The following is a 23966-nucleotide window of genomic DNA, read 5'->3' on the forward strand; positions in this document are numbered from 1 at the left end:
AATAAAACCCATAAATAAGAACCTTAACTTTATTTTTAATTTTACATATATCACACTCTTTCAGAAACATTGGAAATGATAGGTTTCGGTCTAGACTTGAACAGCAATTTCTTCTTCACTATTGCTTTAACTTTGTATTCGGTGCTGTCTTCTTTTGTTACTTTTTCGAGGACTGCCATTGGTTGTTCTAATTTGACTTCTTTTCCGCTCAAGATGTGGTGTCCTAGGATGAGAGTGGGGTGCCCGGAGCGGGCGTGATAGTGCAGGTCTCCGACAACCGTGCCTCCCTCAGTGCCATCTTTCTTCATCTGGACCAGCCCTTGCAGCTCCACGATCGCCCACTCCGGCACTCCGCCCTCGCAATCCGTCTTACTATAACAAAAGAAAAACTTATTAATAAAGTTAATATTTGCATAGTTAAATTGGGTATAGGTTTGGGAACAAAAAAAAAACAAAAGCGTAAATTAAATTAGTTTATTTTGTGAATGAAGTAAGATAAAATTTCAGGTGATTTGTGATCTATCTTGCCTGAAACAAATAAAAAATTGAATGGTAATATCAGTGAGTAAAAAAAGCACTTTAAAATAATTTTAGGTAAGTAACAAAATATAAAAATTTAAGAATTAGAATCATTTGCATTCAACTTTTTTTTCTTGAGGTTTTAAAATCCATGTTTGCAATTATTACTCTCAGTGGGATGTTATCATCAATCGGGAAAATTCAGGGTCTACGAGTAACAACATAGGCCCCCGAAGTATCCATTTTTAATCAGGGATAGCTACTTTGTACTCTCGGGCCCACTGCCGCTGCCGGTGGAATGATGATAATAATTAGAGAAGGAGCCAGAGTAGTGGCTAGATTAAGAAGGCCGAGGAGAATGACAATGATGATGAAGGTAATTTAAGAGTAATCGTGGATATTTAGAAAAAAAACGCTGCGCGTACAATTGGTTTTGTCACCAAGGTGAAAAGATTAGCCAGTCTATAACAAATCTCAAAATCCAAATCATCACATACCACACACATCTAATATCTGAACTTCTTGAACAGCGGATGCTTGTTGTTCGAGTGCCCGCGTCGATGCTCGAAGTACAAGGCGTCGTCTCCGCCGGCGAGCGACGACAGCGCCCCCCCGCGCCGCACCACCTCCCCGCCGACGCCTATCACGCGCTCCTCCTCGCATTCTGTCTCCGATGCCGCTAGCACCTGTGGGGGAGACGGGTGTGTTATGTGTCGATAAAATTTTTTCACTGCTCAGTTTATATTTTTTCCTTTTTGTACTTTCATACTAAAATAGTAGTCGTAGTTTTTTAAGGTGTAGCAATTTGGAATGACCGACAGATGTTTTGTACACAAAACTTGTAGCTTATACCTAGTGTCAATTTACTTGAATGTCTATTTGAATTTTAGGGCAGCAGATTTCACACATGTGACTAAAAAATCTACAAACCTGCTGCAGTAACATGCCGTGCTCTTCACGAGTTCCATAAAACAGGTCTGGTTCAGTGTCCATTCCCTTTAACTCTGTTATCACCTGGAACAGAGATATTTATCTTAAATTATTGTTTTCGTGCTGGCCGTAAAGCCTGGCAAGTTGATACTGCATAAGAATAAGGATGTATAGTTAGTAGTTTTTGGTCGTAAAAATGCCAAGTAAAAACTGACCTAATGCACAAAGTCAAAGTCAAAATTTTTTATTCATCGTACAAATATAAAATTTTTTGATGAACGTCAATTTTTACAAATTACTCTCCGTTCGGATAAGGGGGGGCTCTTTCTGTCTAAGGAGAAGAACGGAGGCAAGAAACTCCTGAGCCATCTTTTCAAAAAAGAGACTTAAAACTAGTTGGTATACAATAGGTACTTATAAGCTTAATAATGATTATTATAATAATATGAGCAGAGCTAACTACTTATCACAGCCATGCATTAACGTCCTCTAAGTAATCATCAATTTTATAATAAGCTTTTTTACAGAGTTTCTCTTTAATGTAACACTTAAACTTATTCTCTGGCATTTGAGCAACTTCTGTTGGAAGCTTATTATAAAATCTAATACAGTACCCTAAAAACGATTTATTAACTTTCGCCAGACGCATCGCTGGAAAAGCCAGCTTATGCTTGTTCCTAGTATTAATGTCATGATTACTGCCAATTGTATCAAAAGTTGAAATATTCTTTCGTACATACATTAAATTGGAAAAAATGAACTGACATGGAACTGTAAGGATGTTAATTTCTTTAAATAGTTCTCTCAATGAATCCCTGGAACCTAGTTTGTATATAGAGCGGATGGCTCTTTTCTGTAATACAAATATAGTTTCAATATCAGCGGCTCTACCCCAAAGCAAAATGCCATACGACAATAAGCTGTGGAAATAACTAAAGTAAACTAATCTGGCGGTTTCAACGTCGGTCAGTTGTCTAATTTTCCGTACAGCAAAAGCTGCGGAGCTCAACCTTCCAGCCAATTTTTCAATGTGAGGTCCCCACTGTAACTTTGAATCTATAGTCATCCCAAGAAAAACAGTATCATTAACTAGGTCCAATTTATTCCCATCTAGAATAATGTTAGTATCGCATTGTCTAACATTCGGCAGTGTAAATTTAATACATTTCGTTTTCTTAGAATTCAATAGAAGATTATTAACGGTAAACCAATCGTGTATGTCAGATAGAATAGAATTAATTTCATTAAAATTATTTTCACTTCTTTTAACTTTAAAAAGCAAAGAAGTATCATCAGCAAATAAAACTATATTAGTCAATTTTTCAACCATAAAAGGCAAGTCATTAATATAAATGAGGAATAAAAATGGTCCTAGAATAGATCCTTGAGGGACGCCTATCTTTACATGAGCCCCCTGTGATTTAGTATTGTTAATATCGACCCTTTGTTGCCTCTTGTCTAAATATGAAACTATCAAATCTAAAGCCTTTCCTCCTATTCCATAGTATCTCAGTTTCGAAATTAAAGTCTGATGGTCTACACAATCAAACGCCTTCGATAGATCACAGAAGACTCCAATAGCATCGTGATGGTCTTCCCAGGCGTCAAATATGTGCTTAATTAACGCAGTACCGGCATCGGTTGTTGATTTGCCTTTTGTAAAACCATACTGTTGGCTATGAAACAATCGAGCTTCATTGAAATGCAAAAGCATCTGATTGAGTATGACCCTCTCAAATATTTTACTCAAAACTGGAAGAACCGAGACAGGCCTGAAATTTGCAGGGTCCTCCATATCCCCACTCTTGAACAGAGGTATAATTTTACTCAATTTCATAAGATCTGGGAACACACCTTCAGCGATACATTTATTAAAAATGTTAGCCAAAATTGGGGCGATTTTATTAATAATAGAAAGAACAAATTTAACTGACATTCCCCACAAGTCTTCAGTTTTCTTCATATTTAAAGACTTAAATGTTTTTATAATAGTTAATGTATTAATATATCTGAATTTAAATTCCTTATCGGTTGAAGGTGCGTTCTCCTTCGCCAGGGTTTCAGCTAATGTAGCTGAAGAATCTAGGTTGCAAGTAGTCTCTAAAGGAATGTTCGTAAAAAACTCTTCAAAGACTCTCGCCACCTCGTCATTTGATGTTATTATGTCATTGCCTACCTTTAAAGATAAATTAGTCTCGCGTGTTCGATTCTTCCCCGTTTCGTTATTAATTATATTCCAAATGGCCTTAGATTTGTTAGCCGAGTCTTTAATCTTGTTATTAATAAAAATTGTCTTCGCACAGTGACAGACACATTTGTACATTTTGCTATATTTCTTCACATAAGATTGAAAGTCAGGGCGGAGTATGAATGTTTTCATCTCATACAGATCATATAATGTCGCCCTGCTTTTGCGAATACCATCTGTAGCCCAGTCACAAAATTTAATTTTATTGTCTATCAAAACTTCCTTCGTTTCAAAATTACTCTCAAACTCATCAGCTATTATCTTAAATAAGTTAGTATACATCTCATTAGAATTGCAATCTACTTTAACCTTCGGAAGTTTTTCGTCTAGTTTCTTCCAGTAATTGTCAATTTTCTTTGTAGTAATCGGTCTGCATCTCACCTTAGTTTTATTTGTCTTGTCAGTGTTTACTAAGGTAATGGTCTGCCCACTGTGGTCTGACCTCAGACAATTTATCACACTACTGTCTTTAAACTCACAGTTACAGAATATGTTATCTAGACAAGTGGCAGACGTGGATGTAATTCTAGTTGGTTCCAGAAAGACATTAAAAAGATTAAATGATTTAAAAAGTAACAGTAATTTCGACCTATTAGGAGAGTCACTTAATAGGTCAACATTAAAGTCACCACACACTATTACTTCCTTTTTACTATTGGAAGCTAACCTTAGAACATCCTCCATGACAGTCTCAAAGGTAATGAAATCACCAGTAGGTGGCCTGTAGGTACATACTATTATATACTTGTTTAGCTCTGCACATGAAATTTCTATATGGTGTTTAACAGAAAGAGCAACTATGTCCTTTCGTTCTTTACATTTACAATTTTCTTTAAGAAATATAAGTGACCCGCCATGCTCGTTGCACTTTCTGTTAAAACAGCTTATAAGTTTGTAATTTTTCAATTGGAACATCATTTGATTCTCGTCTAACCAATGTTCTGTGATACATAAACAATCAATGTTAAATTTTTCCGAAAATAGTTCTATTTCTAACAATTTAGAAGAAAGACTCTGAATATTCTGATGTACCAATTTAAATTCATTCTTAAATGTCTTGTCCTTTAATAGTTTTGAGCCGAGAGAGCAGTGAACTGAATCAATCTTTATATCAACGCTATGATGCTCTCCCGTTGTCTGGGAATCTAATTTAAATCTACTGTACTATTACTATTATCAGTATTACTACTGACGGTGTCAATAGGGACACAAGTTTTCTTCGTTATAATGCTTATAACTGAGTTAATAAGATGAGCTACTTCTGTAGCTAGACGTCGTTTCTGATTTGAGGACAAAAATAAACTGGCCCAAGTCAATTTAAAATTATCTACGTACAAATTAGTATCAAAGAAATTGATACAGTCGGATTTACAACATGCATTGTACATTATTTTATTTAGGCTACATGTCATATAATTGCATTTGTCGGGCAGTGTGCATGAGTAAGGAAATGCACAAACAAATACATGTTTAGCAGGAAGGCCTTCTAATATAGCAAAACTTCTATGTATGTCAGACTTTGACACCCCTAAACTATTTCCCACCATAATAAATATAGTTGTTTTGTCAGTGTGTGACCTCTCTGAAATCAATTTAACTATTTGTCCGAATGTAAGTTCTGGGTAACAATAATTAACAACTTTTCCATTTACATGATTACCCAACATGTGCCCAAAATCCTTGCCAAGCCTATCGGAATATACAACTGTGCTGTAATCCTCGCTTGAACTGCTACTACTTGTAGTAAGCCTTGTCAAGGAAGTGGGTGCCATCTTAGGTAACTGCTTATTGCCTACTATTCTACTAGCTGCCTGAGCATAGGTGGGTTTCCTATGTAATTTCTTAGTGGAGGCCTGAAAAACATCTGCTGCCGCCGATGCGCTCTGGATGACCCCTGAGGATGGCGCGGCCGTCGGGAGGCTGGTGGTGGCCGCCAGGAGTCTGGTGGTGGCCCTCGGGAGGATGGTGGTGGTCCCCGAGAGTCCGGTGGTGGTCCTCGAGAGACCAGTGGTGAGTCCAGTGGTGGCCAACGGGATGCTGGTGGTGGCCGCCAGGAGTCTGGTGGTGGCCCTCGGGAGGATGGTAGTGGTCCCCGAGAGTCCGGTGGTGGTCCTCGAGAGACCAGTGGTGAGTTCAGTGGTGGCCAACGGGATGCTATTTGTGTCCTCCGAGGTGGTGGTGGTGGCCTCCGGAGATGCGGTAGAGGCTTCAGCAGATGAAGACTTCTCCGGCAGCATCTCAACCCGAACTAAGCCCACACTTCTCAGCACCAGCAGCTGGTTTTCATACTCCACAGTTCTCTGGTCTAGGGCAGACTTCAATGTGGCCAGCCTAGACTGTAGCATAGCCATGTTGAACTCGCACTCTTGGTTGTTGTCTGCAAGTTTCTGGTTGTAGTCCGACATCTCTTCTTCATATTTATTCACCAGTAGTTGTAGTCTCACTCTATCCTTTTTCAATGGAAGGTGCGTCTTATGCTTTTTCAATGCTCGCTCAGACTTCCTAATATATTTATTTATTTTAATATATTTTTTAAGCCTGTTTGCACCTTTGATATTGATTGATTTTCTTGGAGTGGTGAGGTCTATTGTTGGCATAGGGGTGTGATGTAGGGTGACTAATTCATCGTACAATGCCATTGTCTTATTTGTTTCTTCGCTTGCATGTGCTTCATTTATTTGCTGGATTTCTGTGTGTGCTTCAGCCAGTTGATTCTCCAGGCTGCAGATCTTTGTCAAGGCAGCTTCATGTAAATCCTGACACTCTGTGTTTGATCTCAGTACAATCTCCAGCTCATCACATTTGCCTTGTAAGTCTTGGTATTGAATGTCCATTTCAGCGATGACATTCTTTAAGTCGGTGTTCTTTTTCAAAAGGGAATCGAATTCCTTTTCGTTGTCCTCCCGCTCTGCCATCAGTTGGCTTGAGAGGTCACGAGACGCCTTGAGATCCTCCAAAGCTGTCCTCAGCTGGATCTCCAGGTCACGGCTCTGCACCTTCCGGGTCGTCATCCTCGACATGTCTGAAACCACCCGGGGTTACCCGTTAGTATGTTGATAGGTAGAATTGAGAGGATGCTTATCCAAGATATATACAAAATAACCCTCTTTAGGTATAACTTGATCAAACCAGATACCAATAGGTTATAATAATTAAAGTATATTGTAAGTCTATGTAAATATGATCAAAAGGTAACTTATTTGTTAGTTATCATATACAATGTAGTCATGAACACAAAGTATGGGTGGGGAGGGAGTAATATGCTTAATATGTTACTTAATGAATAAGTATTCAGTGGTATTATTGACTTAGAATTATGTAAACTTTAAGCCAAAAAACAATCACTTGATCATTATTCAATGAAGTACTAATAGCAATTAAGTAGGTGGAGACTATGGTATAGTAAGAATAGGGAATAAGGGATACAAAAGCTAATAGAAAGTTTGAAAATTAGAAATGAAAACAACAAAGTTTGAAAATGACAAAGTCTAAAAGTGGGTTAAGGAAGTGTGAAAAACATCTCACGTATGCAGCAAACTAATGAATAATGATTAAATAATTTAGTGATTATGATTTTAAATGAGTAATACTAGTAAAAATATGTAATTTTAACAATACTCCCCTGATAGATATCCGTTGGCAAATTCGAACTTTGACAGGTGCCGCTGCTTCAAATATCCGAGTCCCGTAAGTGTTTTATTTCAGGGTTTGAAGGCTTGTCTTCATTTGCACAGCTGTATAACACTATATTCTTTAAGTTAACACTAGTTTTATACGTAGTTACACATTAAATTTAGTAATATTAAAAGAAATTAAATCCATTGTGAGATTTCACATGTAACTACTGTATGTGTATAGTCCTAATATGAAAGAAAACAAAAATAAAGTATACCCTGTAGCTGTACCTCTGGTTACCAGATACCGCTGTTTAAAATGTTTTAAAAACTAACCTAACATTTAAATCGTGTTAGCTCGAGCAAAACGTTACAGTAATTACGTTAGCTTATTCTAATGACAATAATAGTGCGTACCTTGTAGCTGTACCCCTGGTTGACGAGGAACCGCTGCCGCTTCCTGCTGTAGGCCATCTCCAGCGTGTCCTGGCTCACCAGCGTGTAGAAGAACGCGTTGTATTCTTCAGCGAACGCGCCCTTCTTGGCTCGCAGGATACGGCCTGGGGGTGGTAAACTGATTGTGAGATTTCAACTAAAAGCTAGCTTATATTTTTCTTTACATATTTTATTAGATATCATCATGTGCTGGTGGTCGTTTACTGCTGGATATAATGTATAGGCTTCTCCCAAGGAGCACCACCACAGTCTGTCCTGTTCATCCAACCAGTATCAAAATTATCTCTCCAATGTCATTTTAGAAAGTAACTACGTTAGTTATATGTTTCTATTTTATTTAACAAGTCTAAACCTAAATTAATTTTCTATTTAAATTATTTTACGTTTTTGATTTTGAGAAAGAAAAAGAAATTATGTTCCTCGAGAAAAACAATAGACATAATTACCCAATCTCTGCGCCTCCTGCCGCCTCGACCCTCCGTGCGAAGAGATCTGAATCAGCACATTCGCCTCCGGCAAATCGAAACTCGTATCTGCGACTTTGCTGACAAATATCGTGTTCACTTTAGGGTTAAACTTGAAGTTCTGCAGTATCTGTATTCTCTCCCCTTGAGACGTGGGTCCGTAGATGTAGGGGCGGTTCATCTTGACGGCGTAGTGTCGCAGTGCGAACACGTTGTCCGAGAACACGATGGTCTTGTCGCCGCGACGCTCGTGGTAGCGGACTAGGAACTGGCACGCGCGGAACTTTGACGGGTTCATCACGTATAGGAGCATCTTCTTGTTGATTCTGCGGAAGAAAGGTTTTTGTTTTAGCACATAGTAGAAACAAAGGTTCTAAATATGTCGTGTAGTAGTAGACATATGCACAAAAATTACTGAAGCAATCTTTTTAGCCTAAGCGCACGGCCGTGCTGTTTTCTATTTGTCATCATTAAGGAGTCTACACACCAAACCCGCCGACCCGCCGACACAGCCCGGCGGCTTGGTGTCGGCGACTTTGTTTCAAGAATCATGTCGGCGACTCGTACCCGCGCGTGCAAGTCGGCGGCATGGCCGGCGACTTGCGTACGCGCACGCTCAGTTGCCCGCCGACACTCCACGTTCGTACACACTGCAATCACTAACTAAAAAAGTTGTACTGATTTCTTGCCGCCGACTAACTCACCGACACAGCCCCATGACACATGTTGGCGGGTTGGCGGGTTTGGGTCGCCGACACCAAGCCGCCGGGCTGTGTCGGCGGGTCGGCGGGTTTGGTGTGTAGACTCCTTTAGAGCGGCGCTGGCGTGATGAAGATCTCTCACAACACTCGACGAGGGCGATGAAAATGAGGGTGTCAATAAAATATTTCGGACGACCGCTCCGTATACGAGATAAACTTAGAGTACGCCAGTGAAGTTTTAGAAGAGAAGAAGAATTAGTTTTATGGCGTTTGATCAATTGACAGATGCTGTGCCTGGTAAATAAAGTTCGATCCACTTGAAAAGAAAAAATTACACAACTCATGCTATATTTTACAAAGAATTATCACTTCTGTTCGAAGTAAACCACATAAATCTCACTTCTGTATGAGGTACTCGCGGTAGAACTCGGGCGTCATGGGGCACCACACCTCGGCGCACTGCACGCGCGCGATGTAGCCGTTGGCTTGTAGCTCCAGCCAGTTGGCCTCATACAGCTATCCTCTAATGAGAAGGGCTAGTACGGGGCGCATTTAAGACGTGAAAAAAGTTTTGCAGCAGCCTCAAGAGCGAGCGCGACGGAGATTTTTTGTCATGTCTTAAATGCGACCCGTACTAGCCCTTCAGGAGAAATGAATAGAGAGAGACACTGGAAATACTCCCTGGACTGAACTAAACTCTCTCTGAGGATTGTTATACGAATACCGTTGCCATCTTCTGTCGAACTTGCCGAGAAAGAGCGAGCAATAGAATACTTTGGAGGTCTGCTCCTTAGCAACGCATCTCAAATCACTTTTTTTCGAGATAAGTAATATATAAACTCACTTCTGTATGAGGTATTCCCTATAGAACTCGGGCGTCATGGGGCACCACACCTCGGCGCACTGCACGCGCGCGATGTAGCCGTTAGCCTGCAGCTCCAGCCAGTTGGCCTCGTACAGTTTAGGCCCGATCAGGAAGTTGAGGTCGGCGATTTTGTCGTCCTCACGCAGTAGGGTTGCGGTTAGACCTGTAAACATGGGTTTGTTATGATATTAAAAGGCTGACGTAATAAATCTTGATAATGTGGAGGCTCTTTATACGAATGGATCGACGACCTTGATCTAGGTAACTGGTTGTAATTGTTATAGTGGTCGAATGGGAAAAGGCTGAGGACAGAGTAAATTGTAGCACGCTTTGTGAAATATCTATGTATAGCGTTAGCACAAGATGGGATTTTTCTAAAGAAGAAAAAAATAACAAGGGTGATTAGGGTGAAGGAGTTTGATAAAGTGGCTTACCGAGTTTAGCGTGTGAGTGAACGATGGTCAATACCCGTCGGAACATCTTAGCGGGGATTGTGTGCACCTGTAATAATTATATAATACTTTGATTATTTACTTTTCGTTATAAAAGCCAATAATTATGTCTTGACAGAGCTTTAAATTATTTATGGCACATAAATAGCACCCTACAGTTTTGGTAGAGGCACATGTCCTATAGTGTATTGTTTACGGACTGTGTTTGCGTGCATAGAGATGAAAGCATAGAATAACGAGACTAGCTTGTACTTGTTATTCTATGGATGAAAGTGAATGAACGACTGACTGATTGATTGAATTAATGAATGTTCTTAAATTAGTCACCACTGATTCTGCTGCAGCCACTTCATGGAGTAAGTTGTGATAAGAGTGAATGAACGACTGAATGATTGAGTGAGTGAGTGAGTGAGTGAGCGAGCTCGTCACCTCGTCCAGCACCAGCAGCCCCCACTCCTGCTGCTGCAGCCACTTCATGGTCTGCTCGGCCTCCCACGAGCGCCGCTGTCCGTGCGTGATCATGGAGTATGTCGTGATGAGGATGCCCGCGCCCATCGGCTTGTCTTTTGCTTCTGATGTGAATCTGCGGAGGTTTGGGATGTTATTGAAGTGGTATACATCGATTCCTGAAAACGCTTTTATGAAAGTACATGGGAGTTGGTGAACTCTAGTTAGTGCGTGTCAACAATTGTCACTCCCACAAGACACTTTTTAAGTCTCATTGGAGGCGTATAGGTGGAAAGTGGAATATGCCAAAACCGCAGAACCAATAGGTGCACCCAAGCTAAGCCGCAAGGTCGCTATTGGTCGTATTGCGTTTCGAATCCTCTCTTATCATTCGTTTAACCTGACCAACCGCAATCGCGCCAAATTATAACTCTTTTCAGATTTAAAGCACTAGCTATCCTCACCTGCAGATCATGCTGTCGTCGGCGGTGGACCAGCACTTGAACTGCTGCTTCCACTGCTCCACCGACACGCCGGAGTTGCACAGCACGAGCGCGCGCTTGCGGACGGTACACACTGCTGTGACGCCCACTAGAGACTTGCCCGCGCCGCATGGGAGTACTATGACGCCTGATCTGTGGGGTGGAGGGTGAATTAGTGAGTGGCGTGGGTGGGGTGGAATGAGTGGATGGAGGGAAGAATGAAAACAAAGCAGAGAGTGAGTTCCGGGAATAATTTTCTGTGACGTTTCCGTTGCCAGGTACGGTGGCCTGCGCCTAAAAGTATACAGGCGGAGTTTTTAAAATCAATCCCTGATGATGAAGGGACCAGCTACATCTGTTATAAATCCGGGGACGTGTTGTGTGTGATGTGTGTAGCAGTGGTGTTTATGTGGATGTGCTTGAACACCATGTGAGCTTAAGATCGCTATTTTAAAAACTCCGCCTGTATACTTTTAGGCGCAGGCCACCGTACATCTGAGCAACTTTCATTTCATTTCTATCCCGGTATTCGTAAAATTGATGAATTATGTAATCAGATGGTTTATTTTAGCCAACATAATTACGACGTGGCGTGGGCCACCACTCGTTGTATCAAACGTACCGGTTTTATGACAGCTTCTGTTCGTTCGTTTGTTTTTTGTTAATCTCGAATCTTTTGGCACTGGCGCGTGGCTCATGAATTTATGCCCGAAATATGCAGTCATGTAATTACCTGGCGCGTCCATTCCCGAACATCTTTCTGAGGCTCTTCTCCTGGTAGGGGCGCAGCACGGCCGCGGGCTTCAGGTCGATGTTGATGTCGGGGTTCACCGCGTCGTCGCGGACTCACACCCCGCTAGTGGAGGCTATTCTCCTGTTATTGGGGGCTTACGGGAGTCCCTGTAGCTTACGAAGAATGAAGTTTTGGAGCGAAGCTGCGCTAATCACCACTCCATCTCGCTATATCCAAACGTACCGGTTTTATGACAGTTATCGTTCGTTCGTTTTTTGATAACCTAGAAAGCCCAGAAAGTCGTTTCGGAAAATGGTCTCCTAACTTCGGTGTCTTAGACAGCTGAAGGTTTTAATACTTAGGTTCAAGATATACACATTATGACCTGGCGGTTTTGACAGCGTCCGTTCGTTCGTTTGATTTTTGTTCATCTCGAATCTTTTGAGATTGCCGCAAGGCACATGAATTTATGTCGCAGATATGCAGTCATGTAATTACCTGGCGCGTCCATTCCCGAACATCTTGCGCAGGCTCTTCTCCTGGTAGGGGCGCAGCACGGCCGTGGGCTTCAGGTCGATGTTGATGTCGGGGTTCACCGCGTCGTCGCGGACTCACACCCCGCTAGTGGAGGCTATTCTCCTGTTATTGGGGGCTTACGGGAGTCACTATAGCTTACCAAGAACGAAGGCTCGGAGCGCATTCTCCTCATAGATGTTAACGAAGGTTTTACGAAGGTCGAAGATTCGGGGCGCCGCTGCACTTACCATGATTCGATTTCGTTGTATCAAACGTACCGGTTTTAAGACACCTTTCATTCGTTTGTTTTTTGATAATCTAGAAAAAGCTGAAGGTTCGGCTGAAGGTTCTGGAAAATGGTTTCCTAACTTCGGTGTCTTAGACAGCTGAAGGGTTTAATACTTGTAATAAATGTCCTAGATATACCTGGCGCGGCCATTCTCGAACATCTTGCGCAGGCTCTTCTCCTGGTAGGGGCGCAGCACGGCCGCGGGCTTCAGGTCGATGTTGATGTCGGGGTTCACCGCGTCGTTGCGGACTCACACCCCGCTAGTGGAGGCTATTCTGCTGTTATTGTTAGGATCGTTGTTATCGTATGGAGTCACTGTAGCTTACGAAGAACGAGGTTTCGGAGCGCCGTTGCGCAAACCTCGAATCCATCTCGCTATATTAAACGTACCGGTTTTATGATAGCTACTGTTTGTCCGTTTATCTAGAATCTTCTGGCACCACCGCCATGTCACATGAATTGAATACCTCACGCGTCCATTCCAGCTTCCGTTCGTTAGTTTTTTGATAATCTAGAAACCCCTTCAGCCGTTTCGGAAACTGGTTTCCTATCTTCGGTTTTTTAGACGGCCGAAGGGTAACTTATGTCCAAGATATACACATTAGTACCTGGCGCGTCCATTCCCGAACATCTTTCTGAGGCTCTTCTCCTGGTAGGGGCGCAGCACGGCCGTGGGCTTCAGGTCGATGTTGATGTCGGGGTTCACCGCGTCGTTGCGGAAGTCGTACTCTGCTAGCAGCGGATGTTCGAGTTCGATGCAGCGCTTTTGGATCACCTGCGGGTATATAAGAGTGGTAAAACTAGCTGGTGTAAGCTCCTCTTTACCTTAAAAAGTTACTGTTTTTGTTAATGATGTATGTATGACTAATGTTGATGACCGAATGAATCAAATATTACACTTGGGCAATGAAAAAGTTACATTGAGAAAATCACTATATTACTCCTAAACTCCTAATTTAATGACGCTTTCTGCAATATTTAAGTACATTTAACGGAGTATTACAATATAACCAACTAAAAACAAAATATTTACGTTTTGTTCAAATTTCCTACTAAATATTTTAAAAAATTGGGGTCATTTGGTATCTGCATTTTGTAAGTGGAACTGTTTCTTTGCACGTGCGTGTACATAAAGCGAATAGCAGTTGCAAAGGGTCAATGTCACAACAGTGAAATATCGACGTAGCGGCATAGAACGCACCAATATTATCGCTCAGTATTTTGTGCCGCCGGTTTCTCTTACGCAGAGGTTTCTTGAGCGCACCGACCATATGTCGGCATACTGCCAGTTTCAATACTCAATCTATCGATAGCTGACTCATATATATCATAACAAAGTCAGCTATCGGTAGATAAGAGTATTGAAACTGGCAGAAAGAGCGCACCTATATGGTCGCTCAGTTTTTCCACTACGCACTAATTTTCAAGGAAACCTTAAAAGCCTTAAAACCCTATCTATATAGTAGGAACTTAAAGTGACTCTTGCATGAGCACCAGTCCTAGTCTCACTTATGTAACCCCTGCCATTTTCCCAACCATTAGGAAATTGGCAGTGATAATGTCTCCTCATCATTGGCCACTGCATCTTGACATATGATCGTTCAGCCGCTGCGGGTATGTCCCCTATAAACGTTGTATAATTTACCTCAATTTTATCCTTAACATGACCCTTGCCTTGCATAAGCACCAGTCCTACTCTCACTTATATATATAACCTCTGTCATTTTCCCATATAATTTACCTCAATCTTATCCGGGTCGACCTGCGCTGGCGGTGAGGTCGGCGGCCTCCTCGTCGTCCTCCCGGTCCAGCTGCTGGTACATCTCGCTGATGTCGTCCGGGACCGCCCCGTCCGGTGCCGCCCCGTCCGGTGCCGCCGGTTTGTTTTACGTAGAGGATTCTTGAGCGCACCGACCATATGTCGGCATACTGCCAGTTTCAATACTCTATCTATCGATAGCTGTCTTTGACACGTAAAAAGTTGCATTCTGTCAAAATCATAATAAGTCAGCTATCGGTAGATAAAGTTATTGAAACTGGCAGAAAGAGCGTACCTATAAGACCTATATGGTCGCTCATTTTTTAACCGACTTCAAAAAAAGGAGGAGGTTCTCAATTCGTCGGGATCTTTTTTTTTTTTTTTTTTTTTTATGTATGTTCACCGATTACTCCGCCGTTTATGAACCGATTTTGAAAATTCTTTTTTTGTTGTATTGGGTTGAGCTCCCAGGTGGTCCCATTTTTTTTCAGAATTTTATCTCACCCCCAAGGGTGGGTAAAGGGGTAAAAACAGGGTATGAATTTCCATTTTGGGCACATATTAACCGATTCTAATGAAATTAAGAACGTAAATATAGTTCTTATAACAAAAAAATATGATGGTGACCTTGAGCTGATCTGATGATGGAAACGGAAGGCAGTCAGGGGAACTCCTCAACGGTATATAGCAACTACTTCGTGTTTAGGCTTGAATGATTCGTATTGATTAGTAGGACTTTTTGGTATCATTTGCACCTTACTTTTGATTGAAAATTATTACAAATAAACTAAAAACTATTAAATAAAATAATAATTAAAAAAATTAAAAAACAGACTTCAAAAAACCACTAAAATGTAAGAAATAATTTAAGGTTTACACAAATTCTACTCGTATGAGACAGTACAAATATACCTAAGCAGGAACTGTTCTTTTTTGAAGTTGGTGCCATATTTCTTCAGATTACTTTGTCACCGCACCAACATCAAAAAAGAACAGTTCCTGCTTAGGTATATTTGTACTGTCTCATACGAGTAGAATTTGTGTAAACCTTAAATTATTTCTTACATTTTAGTGGTTTTTTTAAGTCGGTTTTTTATCACCACGCATCCACCTCAAGTCTACCTAAAATGCCTTACGCAGTAACTGTAGTCAGCTATAGGCACCTAACGCGATGACTCTTGCATACGCCATGTATGTCGTACACCTACTTATGTGAAAATAGTGAGGGTTAGCCTCACAATTTTCACATTTCTTTTGACGGCAGTTACCTATGTAGGTATATAATTATGTTTATGAGGTACATAACGTACCTCGATCTTATCCGGGTCGACCTCGAAGGCGACGGCGGCGCTGGCAGTCAAGTCAGTGGCCTCCTCATCATCTTCCTGGTCCAGCTGCTGGTACATCTCGCTGATGTCGTCCGGGATCGCCCCGTCTGGTGCCGCCGGTGTCTCTTACGCAGAGGAATCTCGAGCGCACCAACCATATTATTATATCGGCAAACTGCCAGTTTCAATAATCTGTATATCGATAGCTGTCTTTGACACGTAAAAAGTTGCATTCTGTCAAAATCGTAAGAAAGTAACTGTCACTATTGATAGATAGTTATTGAAACTGACAGATAGAGCGCAGCTATATGGTCACTCAGTTTTTTCACTACGTACATACCCTCAAGTCTATCTAAAATGTCTTACGTAGTAACTATAGTCAGCTATTGGCACCTAACGCGATGACTCTTCCATACGCCATGTCCTACTCCTACTATATCTAACCCTCACCATTTTCACAACATTTCTATTGACGGCGGTTGTCTAATAAGGCTCGGCGCCAGGATATCGGCATCGGCAGGCATGAAATTAATGTAACTATAATGGTATTTATCCCTTAAAATCCTGATACTGACTGCCGATGCCGTTAATGGGCACCGAGCGAGCCTAAGGCAGGTGCATAATTTACCTCGATCTTATCCGGGTCGACCTCGAAGGCGACGGCGGCGCTGGCGGTCAAGTCAGTGGCTTCTTCATCATCTTCCTGGTCCAGTTGCTGGTACATCTCGCTGATGTCGTCCGGGACCGCCCCGTCAGGTGCTGCCGGTTTGTCTTCCGCTGGAGAATGTATGGATATTTAGTTTTGTGGTAGAAATAGGCAGGTATTAATCAGCTTCTGTAAGCGGTGGATAGTTGAAAACTAATGCGATTGGGAAGGAGACGTTGTTGCGATGCGACGTGACATTTAATCGTTTGTCTTTTGTTCAAGGTAAAAGAAAGCTATACTTTATTAAATATAGCATGGGCTCTATTTAAGACACCTGTCATCCATACCTACATACATGTTATTTGTCATTTGTACGTTTTCAAAGGAAAAGAACTTTATTTACAACACAAGCATCTGTCAATGAAACGTCATGGGCGTTGGGACGAATGCTATATTTTACAAAGTATAGAGTAGTGTAATTAGTTACCGGTGCTAGTATTCGGTACGGCCGCCTTCCCCGGGGCAGCTGAAGCTAATAAATCATCGTCTCCATCCCTCCGCAGCCGGCACTGCTGCACCACCGGGTCTTTTAGCAGCTTCTGTAGCACTTCTACGTGCTTGCTCTCCACTAGGTATCTGGTGGAGAGGAAAAATAATTTGGTATAAATATCAGAACGGTGATCTAAGATTAGGAGGGTTGGGAGTTAGGACCAATCCACGCTGTAGGAGTCTGTTATAGAACGTAGATAAACGTATACCGCGATAAATACGGCGCTGTGATTGGTAAAACTTGCATTGAACGAGTTTATCGACGTCGATACCCGTGCTGCGGGACCTGAAGAGGTATCTCATTCTGCCGCTTTTTCAGTAAATACACAATCAACACCAACTTGACGAATACAATTTTTATTTGCTGTAGTTTAAGCAATCTAGGATAGGTCGCCACACAACAACCAAACCCTCACCTATTATGCTTGAGCACGAGCTTGACCTTCCCGTAGGACAGCGTGCACAGCTGTATGAACTGCACGATGCCGGCCGGCACCTCGCACTTGCTCAGCCGCTGCAGGTACTCGATTATGTCGATAGTCTGTACCCGACCGATAGTGAGCTGAGATATCTCTGTGGCAGACTGTACATCCCTCTACGCTCTAACCGTTAACTAACGACAAAACGCACCCAGGAACATTGCCAGTTACGGACTGTACATGCGGCACGGATCCCATACCGACGTAGATAAACGGCACTATATTTTGGTAAATAAAGCGCTGTTAGAGGGTAAAACGCGCTTTAATAGATTTTATCGACGTCAATAAGGGACACGTGCTGCAGAGCCTTTAGGGACTGTACCTGCGGCACAGGTCCCATATCGACGTAGATAAAAGACACTATATAGCGATAAATACAGTACTGTGATTGGTGGAACGCGCAGTAATTGAGTTTATCGACATCAATAACGGACTAGTGTTGCAGGGCCTGAAGAGATATAAACCCTCACCTGTTATGCTTGAGCACGAGCTTGACCTTCCCGTAGGACAGCGTGCACAGCTGTATGAACTGCACGATGCCGGCCGGCACCTCGCACTTGCTCAGCCGCTGCAGGTACTCGATTATGTCGTTAGTCTGTACCCGACCGACAGAGAGCTGAGATATCTCTGTGGCAGACTGTACATCCCTCTACGCTCTACCAGTTCACGAATCATCAATGACGAACTATCTCTAAAAGTTATGTAACGAAAAATCCCACCCAGGAAGAATGACAGTTAGGTGTCCCAGCTGCACGAGTCCCATATCGACGTAGATAAACGGAACTATATAGCGATACATACAGCGCTGTGATAGGTAAATCGCTCTTTTATAGATTTTGTCGACTGCGATAACGGACTCATGCCGCGGGGCCTGAAGATGCATAAAACCCTCACCTGTTGTGCTTGAGCACGAGCTTGACCTTCCCGTAGGACAGCGTGCACAGCTGTATGAACTGCACGATGCCGGCCGGCACCTCGCACTTGCTCAGCCGCTGCAGGTACTCGATTATGTCGATAGTCTGTACCCGACCGACAGTGAGCTGAGATATCTCTGTGGCAGACTGTACATCCCTCTACGCTCTAACCGTTAACTAACGACAAAACGCACCCAGGAAGATTGCCAGTTACGGACTGTACATGCGGCACGGATCCCATACCGACGTAGATAAACGGCACTATATTTTGGTAAATAAAGCGCTGTTAGAGGGTAAAACGCGCTTTAATAGATTTTATCGACGTCAATAAGGGACACGTGCTGCAGAGCCTTTAGGGACTGTACCTGCGGCACAGGTCCCATATCGACGTAGATAAAAGACACTATATAGCGATAAATACAGTACTGTGATTGGTGGAACGCGCAGTAATTGAGTTTATCGACATCAATAACGGACTAGTGTTGCAGGGCCTGAAGAGATATAAACCCTCACCTGTTATGCTTGAGCACGAGCTTGACCTTCCCGTAGGACAGCGTGCACAGCTGTATGAACTGCACGATGCCGGCCGGCACCTCGCACTTGCTCAGCCGCTGCAGGTACTCGATTATGTCGTTAGTCTGTACCCGACCGACAGAGAGCTGAGATATCTCTGTGGCAGACTGTACATCCCTCTACGCTCTACCAGTTCACGAATCATCAATGACGAACTATCTCTAAAAGTTATGTAACGAAAAATCCCACCCAGGAAGAATGACAGTTAGGTGTCCCAGCTGCACGAGTCCCATATCGACGTAGATAAACGGAACTATATAGCGATACATACAGCGCTGTGATAGGTAAATCGCTCTTTTATAGATTTTGTCGACTGCGATAACGGACTCATGCCGCGGGGCCTGAAGATGCATAAAACCCTCACCTGTTGTGCTTGAGCACGAGCTTGACCTTCCCGTAGGACAGCGTGCACAGCTGTATGAACTGCACGATGCCGGCCGGCACCTCGCACTTGCTCAGCCGCTGCAGGTACTCGATTATGTCGTTAGTCTGTAATCCGACTGAGACGGCCGCGTAGAGACTGTACGCTGTGAGCTTGTACTCGTGGATGTGTTGGGGCCTGGAATGCAGATACGTTATTTGTAGTAATTAGAGAATTTGGTGTAATGTTTTGAGTTTTGTGAAATTAAATGGATGTAACTCAGCATTTGCTGCATAGAAAGTTGCACCAATAATCATTGCAACACATTTGTTAATTAATTTGGGTTTAATACAAGATACACATGGAATTCCGCTAAGAAAATGTAATTGTTTCGCTTCTTGGAAGAATGATACTAAAATAATGTTGTTCAGACAAAACATGCACATGGGACATTTATAAATATGCTATAAAATAATACAAGCAATTAAAAGTACAAATTTTACATTCAAGAGGTTAACGCTTGCCGCCGCCATTTTTCTACATATATGTGTTAGTATTTAAGTTATGTAAGATTTCAATCAATTTCATGTGTGTGTAAAAATAAAGAATATTCTATCTATCTATCTATTGTCCTATGTGCGATATCGCGACCTCAGAACGCAAAAGGTTATAGGTATTATGATGAAATAAAGTAATAATTACCGGCAAACCGGCTCAGCAATGGCTATGAGGAAGTCGTGCGCGTGCTTGTAGACGGGCGAGAAGGCCTCGAGGAAGATGTGTCCGTTGGGCGCCACCCACAGCGGCCGGCTCGCGTTGTCCGGCTTCAGCGCCATCTGACTCCTGGCGGGTGGAATGGGCACGGTCAGATTTAGTAAGGGTGTTGAATAAAGGGGAGTTTAGTTTCTCTTCACAAATATCCTAATGTTGTAGGTAAAAAATGTCCCTTTCGGCTTAGGTTAGGATACCAATTTTGAAATTATACGTAGATAAACTCACAAATCATCAATATTTATTGTATGAAAATGGTATGAAAAATGTAGATTTTTATGAATTTGTCTATATTTACTCAAAAATAGTACAAGTGAACATCAAGTGAAACTCATAATGGAAATGGCGCTGATTCATTAATACTATTCCTGACTTTAGGAACAAATTTACCTGTAATCCTTGGCCCCAAACTCATCCTCGGGCACCTGGTTGTCGTTCTTCTCTGCGTCCTGCAGCGCGGCGCCCGGCACACCCGCATTCTCGGAGCCCTCATCCTCCACCAGGTCTATGGTCTCCTCTTCCACTTTCTTTCTTTTACCTTTAAAATGTGGGGTATGATGAGATGTTTGGAAAATAAATGTGGGTACCTTGTTGTAAATTTATATTTTTTATTAGATAGTTGTTAAAGTTTAAATACCCAGTCCAGATAAATTTTGCATCAATAACTAGATAGTTAATGTTTGTAGGGGAAGATGATATGAAAAAATATACTAACCTAAAGGTGAATAGCTGAATAGCACCAATGCTTTATTCAACCATTTTTTAAAAGGATTCCTTAGCATGTTGATATGAATAAAAAAACTTACTGGATTTATCACCACCAGACTTGGAATCATATTTCTTAAATTTCTTTGGAGGACCCATGATTGAGATTGGATGAAAATTTATCAGTTGTAACTATCTGAAAATAGAGGACACATTTCTATACTAAATTAATTATTATAGCATGCATTATTACAGCAATAGTTAGATAGATAGAATATGCTTTATTTGCACACCACCAAGAATCATAGGAATAACAAATTGCAACTTAATGGACAACATTTCATTTTCTTTACCCTATATTTTTATAAGCTATTCGGAAAGTTTATAAAAATTTAGAGGACCCGTATTTTTTTATTTTGTATATACATTAATTTTTGCATGTTATTTTTAACTTTAAAGTTAATTATTTTAAAACCGGAAGTGACGTTACATATTAGGCTCAATTTTGATTTTTGTCGTATTGCCTTAGTCTCGAAAAAAAACATAAAGGACACTGACAAGTGACATTTAAACTTTGTTTACATGCCAACCAACAAATGGGTCATTTTCAAATGACGTTGATATTTCTGATGATACTTATCATGTAAAAAAATATGCAGAACCATTTTTTCAGCTGTGTGAGCGGTGGCATGCTCTGGGACATATTATATAGAGGTCATCTCTTAATACGTACTAACCATTTTATATGATAAATAAAAAAAATTGACAGAAAGTGTCAGAAAAGAATTTATGAAAATGACCCAAATAAACAACAACGTCAAGATAAAACGTCAACGTCAATCAAAAATGAAAGTGACAGTTACTTTGTTTTTAAATCTATAGGCTTTGATCATCAAAACGCATCGCACCTGATGCATGACGTCATCAGCATTTTTTTACTATTTTATGATTTTCTCGAAAATGATACATCCAAAAACATTTTTTTTGTGGCCTTTAGAACTAAATCTCAAAATGGTTTTCGATTTATAGCAGCTTTAGTTTTTTGAAATGTTGTCCATTAGGGTACAAAAAGTGATCTCTGCCAGACAACCTTTGAAAATAGAAATACATTTATAACTATGTTGCCACTTACCTTGTACTTATAATATTATTTATATTGTAAGTAAATAATATTCATATCAATCACTAATATGGTATAGAAATAGGAAATAAAACACCTTTGTCATCTAACTGTGAAATTTCTCAAGAAAAGCAATAATAGAAGGCAATAATTTAGGCTTCAAAGTATTTTTAACCATTTGAATCCTGTGAAATCAGACATCTTTTGTGTCTCACCCATCATGGATTGTCTGTTGACAACTCTAGATTCTATTAGGTTCACTTTATCCTCTTCTTTCCCAGTTCAATGGTATTTTAGTTTAATAGCAACACTAAAAAAAGTGTAGGACAACAAATTATTCTTGGTAATTTGTAACACTGACATGGTAAAACTTACTTTTGTACATTCATTTAATGCTCCCAGTTGAAGTAAAACTATTCCCTATCTTTTATCTGATATTATGTAAGTAAAGGTAGTGTTGTCGGACCAGTGTCTATATAGTACTACTACCACCTACTAAATAAAATGTTTCACTATCTACAAACCCACAATCTAGCTAATGCTGAAGTCTTAATTCATCATGGAATTCCTATAACATTAGCAGATGTAATTGGTAGTGTTTTTAGTAATGTCTAGATGTTTCTGAAAGATGACAATAACCTCATCCTTGATTACGGCTACACAACATATAATTATTTATGATAAATATTTTCATTTTGCATCAATGCGGACAATACCTATATTACATTATTTAGACAAAGTTTTCTTATAGATATGGTTTAATTGTTGCTCAGCTTTTTACTTTCAAATTATATTTATGTTACACATATCCTAAATTATGCTATAAGCTTAATATTATTTGATAATAACTTATTTGGTAAAGGTAAGGTTATGTTATTAAAGTTTAAGAGTCAAGCTACTTTGAAAATTAAGGGGATTTATACCTATCTAATAGGTATAAATAGGAATTATAATTGTTCTACAACTGTATTACCAGACCGAACAGTGAAGATATTAATGATGGTATAATACTTTTGCAAATACGGAATAATACTTACCAATCTATATAAATCGTCATATCAGGGTATACACTGAAATGGATTTGACGCTATATATAAATAAATTAAGCGTAGAAATGTTGTATCTCTCTAAAAATTGTGTTTTTATTATTGTGAAATACGAGTGAAATACCAACCAACAACAAACAAAACAAGTTGCGTCAGAGTGACAGCTGAATTTGAACTGAATTTATAGTTTTAAATCTGTCATTTTTATACATTTTTACACAGATTAGAAAAATAGACCCATAAACTCACAGCACGTCCTTATTCTATGGAAAATTATGAAGCGCCACAAGGAATCGGTTGATCGGGTTCACGATCACGGGTTGATCCCAGAAAGTACTTAGATTCGCTAGCAAGTATCGTTCGATAGGTAGATACTATAGAATAGTTAGAGAAAATAATACTACGTTTACAGTCACCTACCAATGATACCACTCAAGCTCAAGCGAAGAAACTAACGTAACTAAGTAATGTAACTACCAAGTTAATACATCCTGATATGACCAATAGCCTTAGTAAAACAAAAGTGGATCTGATTTTTTTATTTATGAATAAATATAATGATTGAAATTGAATGAGCCTCCTTTCGGAGCCTTTCCTAGCATCACTAAAACGGGAAAGGTCTCATCATCTCATTTGGGAATATTAAGGGTTCGAGTTCCGGCATCCAGGAGTTCAACCATTTACAACGGTCGAAGGTGCTTTCTTATGAATTAGATTGTTTTATTGAAGGTACCAAATCTGCGCTATGATTCATAAATGACTTATACCTACCTTATAGCTTCAACCTATGGGTACCTACATCTTAATCTCATTTGGTAGGTACTTACCTACCTACTTGTTTCAAAATATTCAAATGGTTTTGAAATAATACCTACTGCTGAAAAATTCAGGTCCGTCACTAAAGATTGATTGCGTAACAGGCAATAGTTGGAGGAGTTCCAGCATTATAAATACTTTGAATGCTATGTGGATGACCCGCCATTATAGCCCTGAAATATC

At 40.7% G+C, this 23966-nt stretch overlaps 2 protein-coding genes across 2 annotated transcripts; both read right to left on the reverse strand.

The window, feature by feature from the left end:
* Positions 1-15: 15 nt before the first annotated feature.
* Positions 16-23085, reverse strand: LOC105381707 (chromosome transmission fidelity protein 8 homolog). Its single transcript, XM_038118816.2, has 2 exons — positions 22959-23085; positions 16-372 (listed from the first exon to the last, which is right to left on the reverse strand). Exons 1-2 carry the CDS (start codon positions 22976-22978, stop codon positions 51-53), a joined length of 342 nt encoding a protein of 113 aa, XP_037974744.2. The 5' UTR covers positions 22979-23085; the 3' UTR covers positions 16-50.
* Positions 235-23094, reverse strand: LOC105381685 (general transcription and DNA repair factor IIH helicase subunit XPB). The gene is made up of 18 exons (XM_048631879.1): positions 22959-23094; positions 20903-20997; positions 20487-20634; positions 20028-20168; positions 19329-19523; positions 16937-17085; positions 16549-16574; positions 15786-15926; positions 13325-13491; positions 11161-11331; positions 10679-10832; positions 10232-10298; positions 9777-9960; positions 8214-8557; positions 7729-7871; positions 1450-1533; positions 1017-1205; positions 235-372 (listed from the first exon to the last, which is right to left on the reverse strand). The coding sequence occupies exons 2-17, from the start codon at positions 20958-20960 to the stop codon at positions 1026-1028; spliced, it is 2352 nt and encodes a 783-aa protein (XP_048487836.1). The 5' UTR covers positions 20961-20997; positions 22959-23094; the 3' UTR covers positions 235-372; positions 1017-1025.
* Between the last annotated feature and the right edge of the window lie 872 nt (positions 23095-23966).

The sequence above is a fragment of the Plutella xylostella genome, chromosome 29, assembly GCF_932276165.1.
Source record: "Plutella xylostella chromosome 29, ilPluXylo3.1, whole genome shotgun sequence".
Lineage (NCBI taxonomy): Eukaryota > Metazoa > Arthropoda > Insecta > Lepidoptera > Plutellidae > Plutella > Plutella xylostella.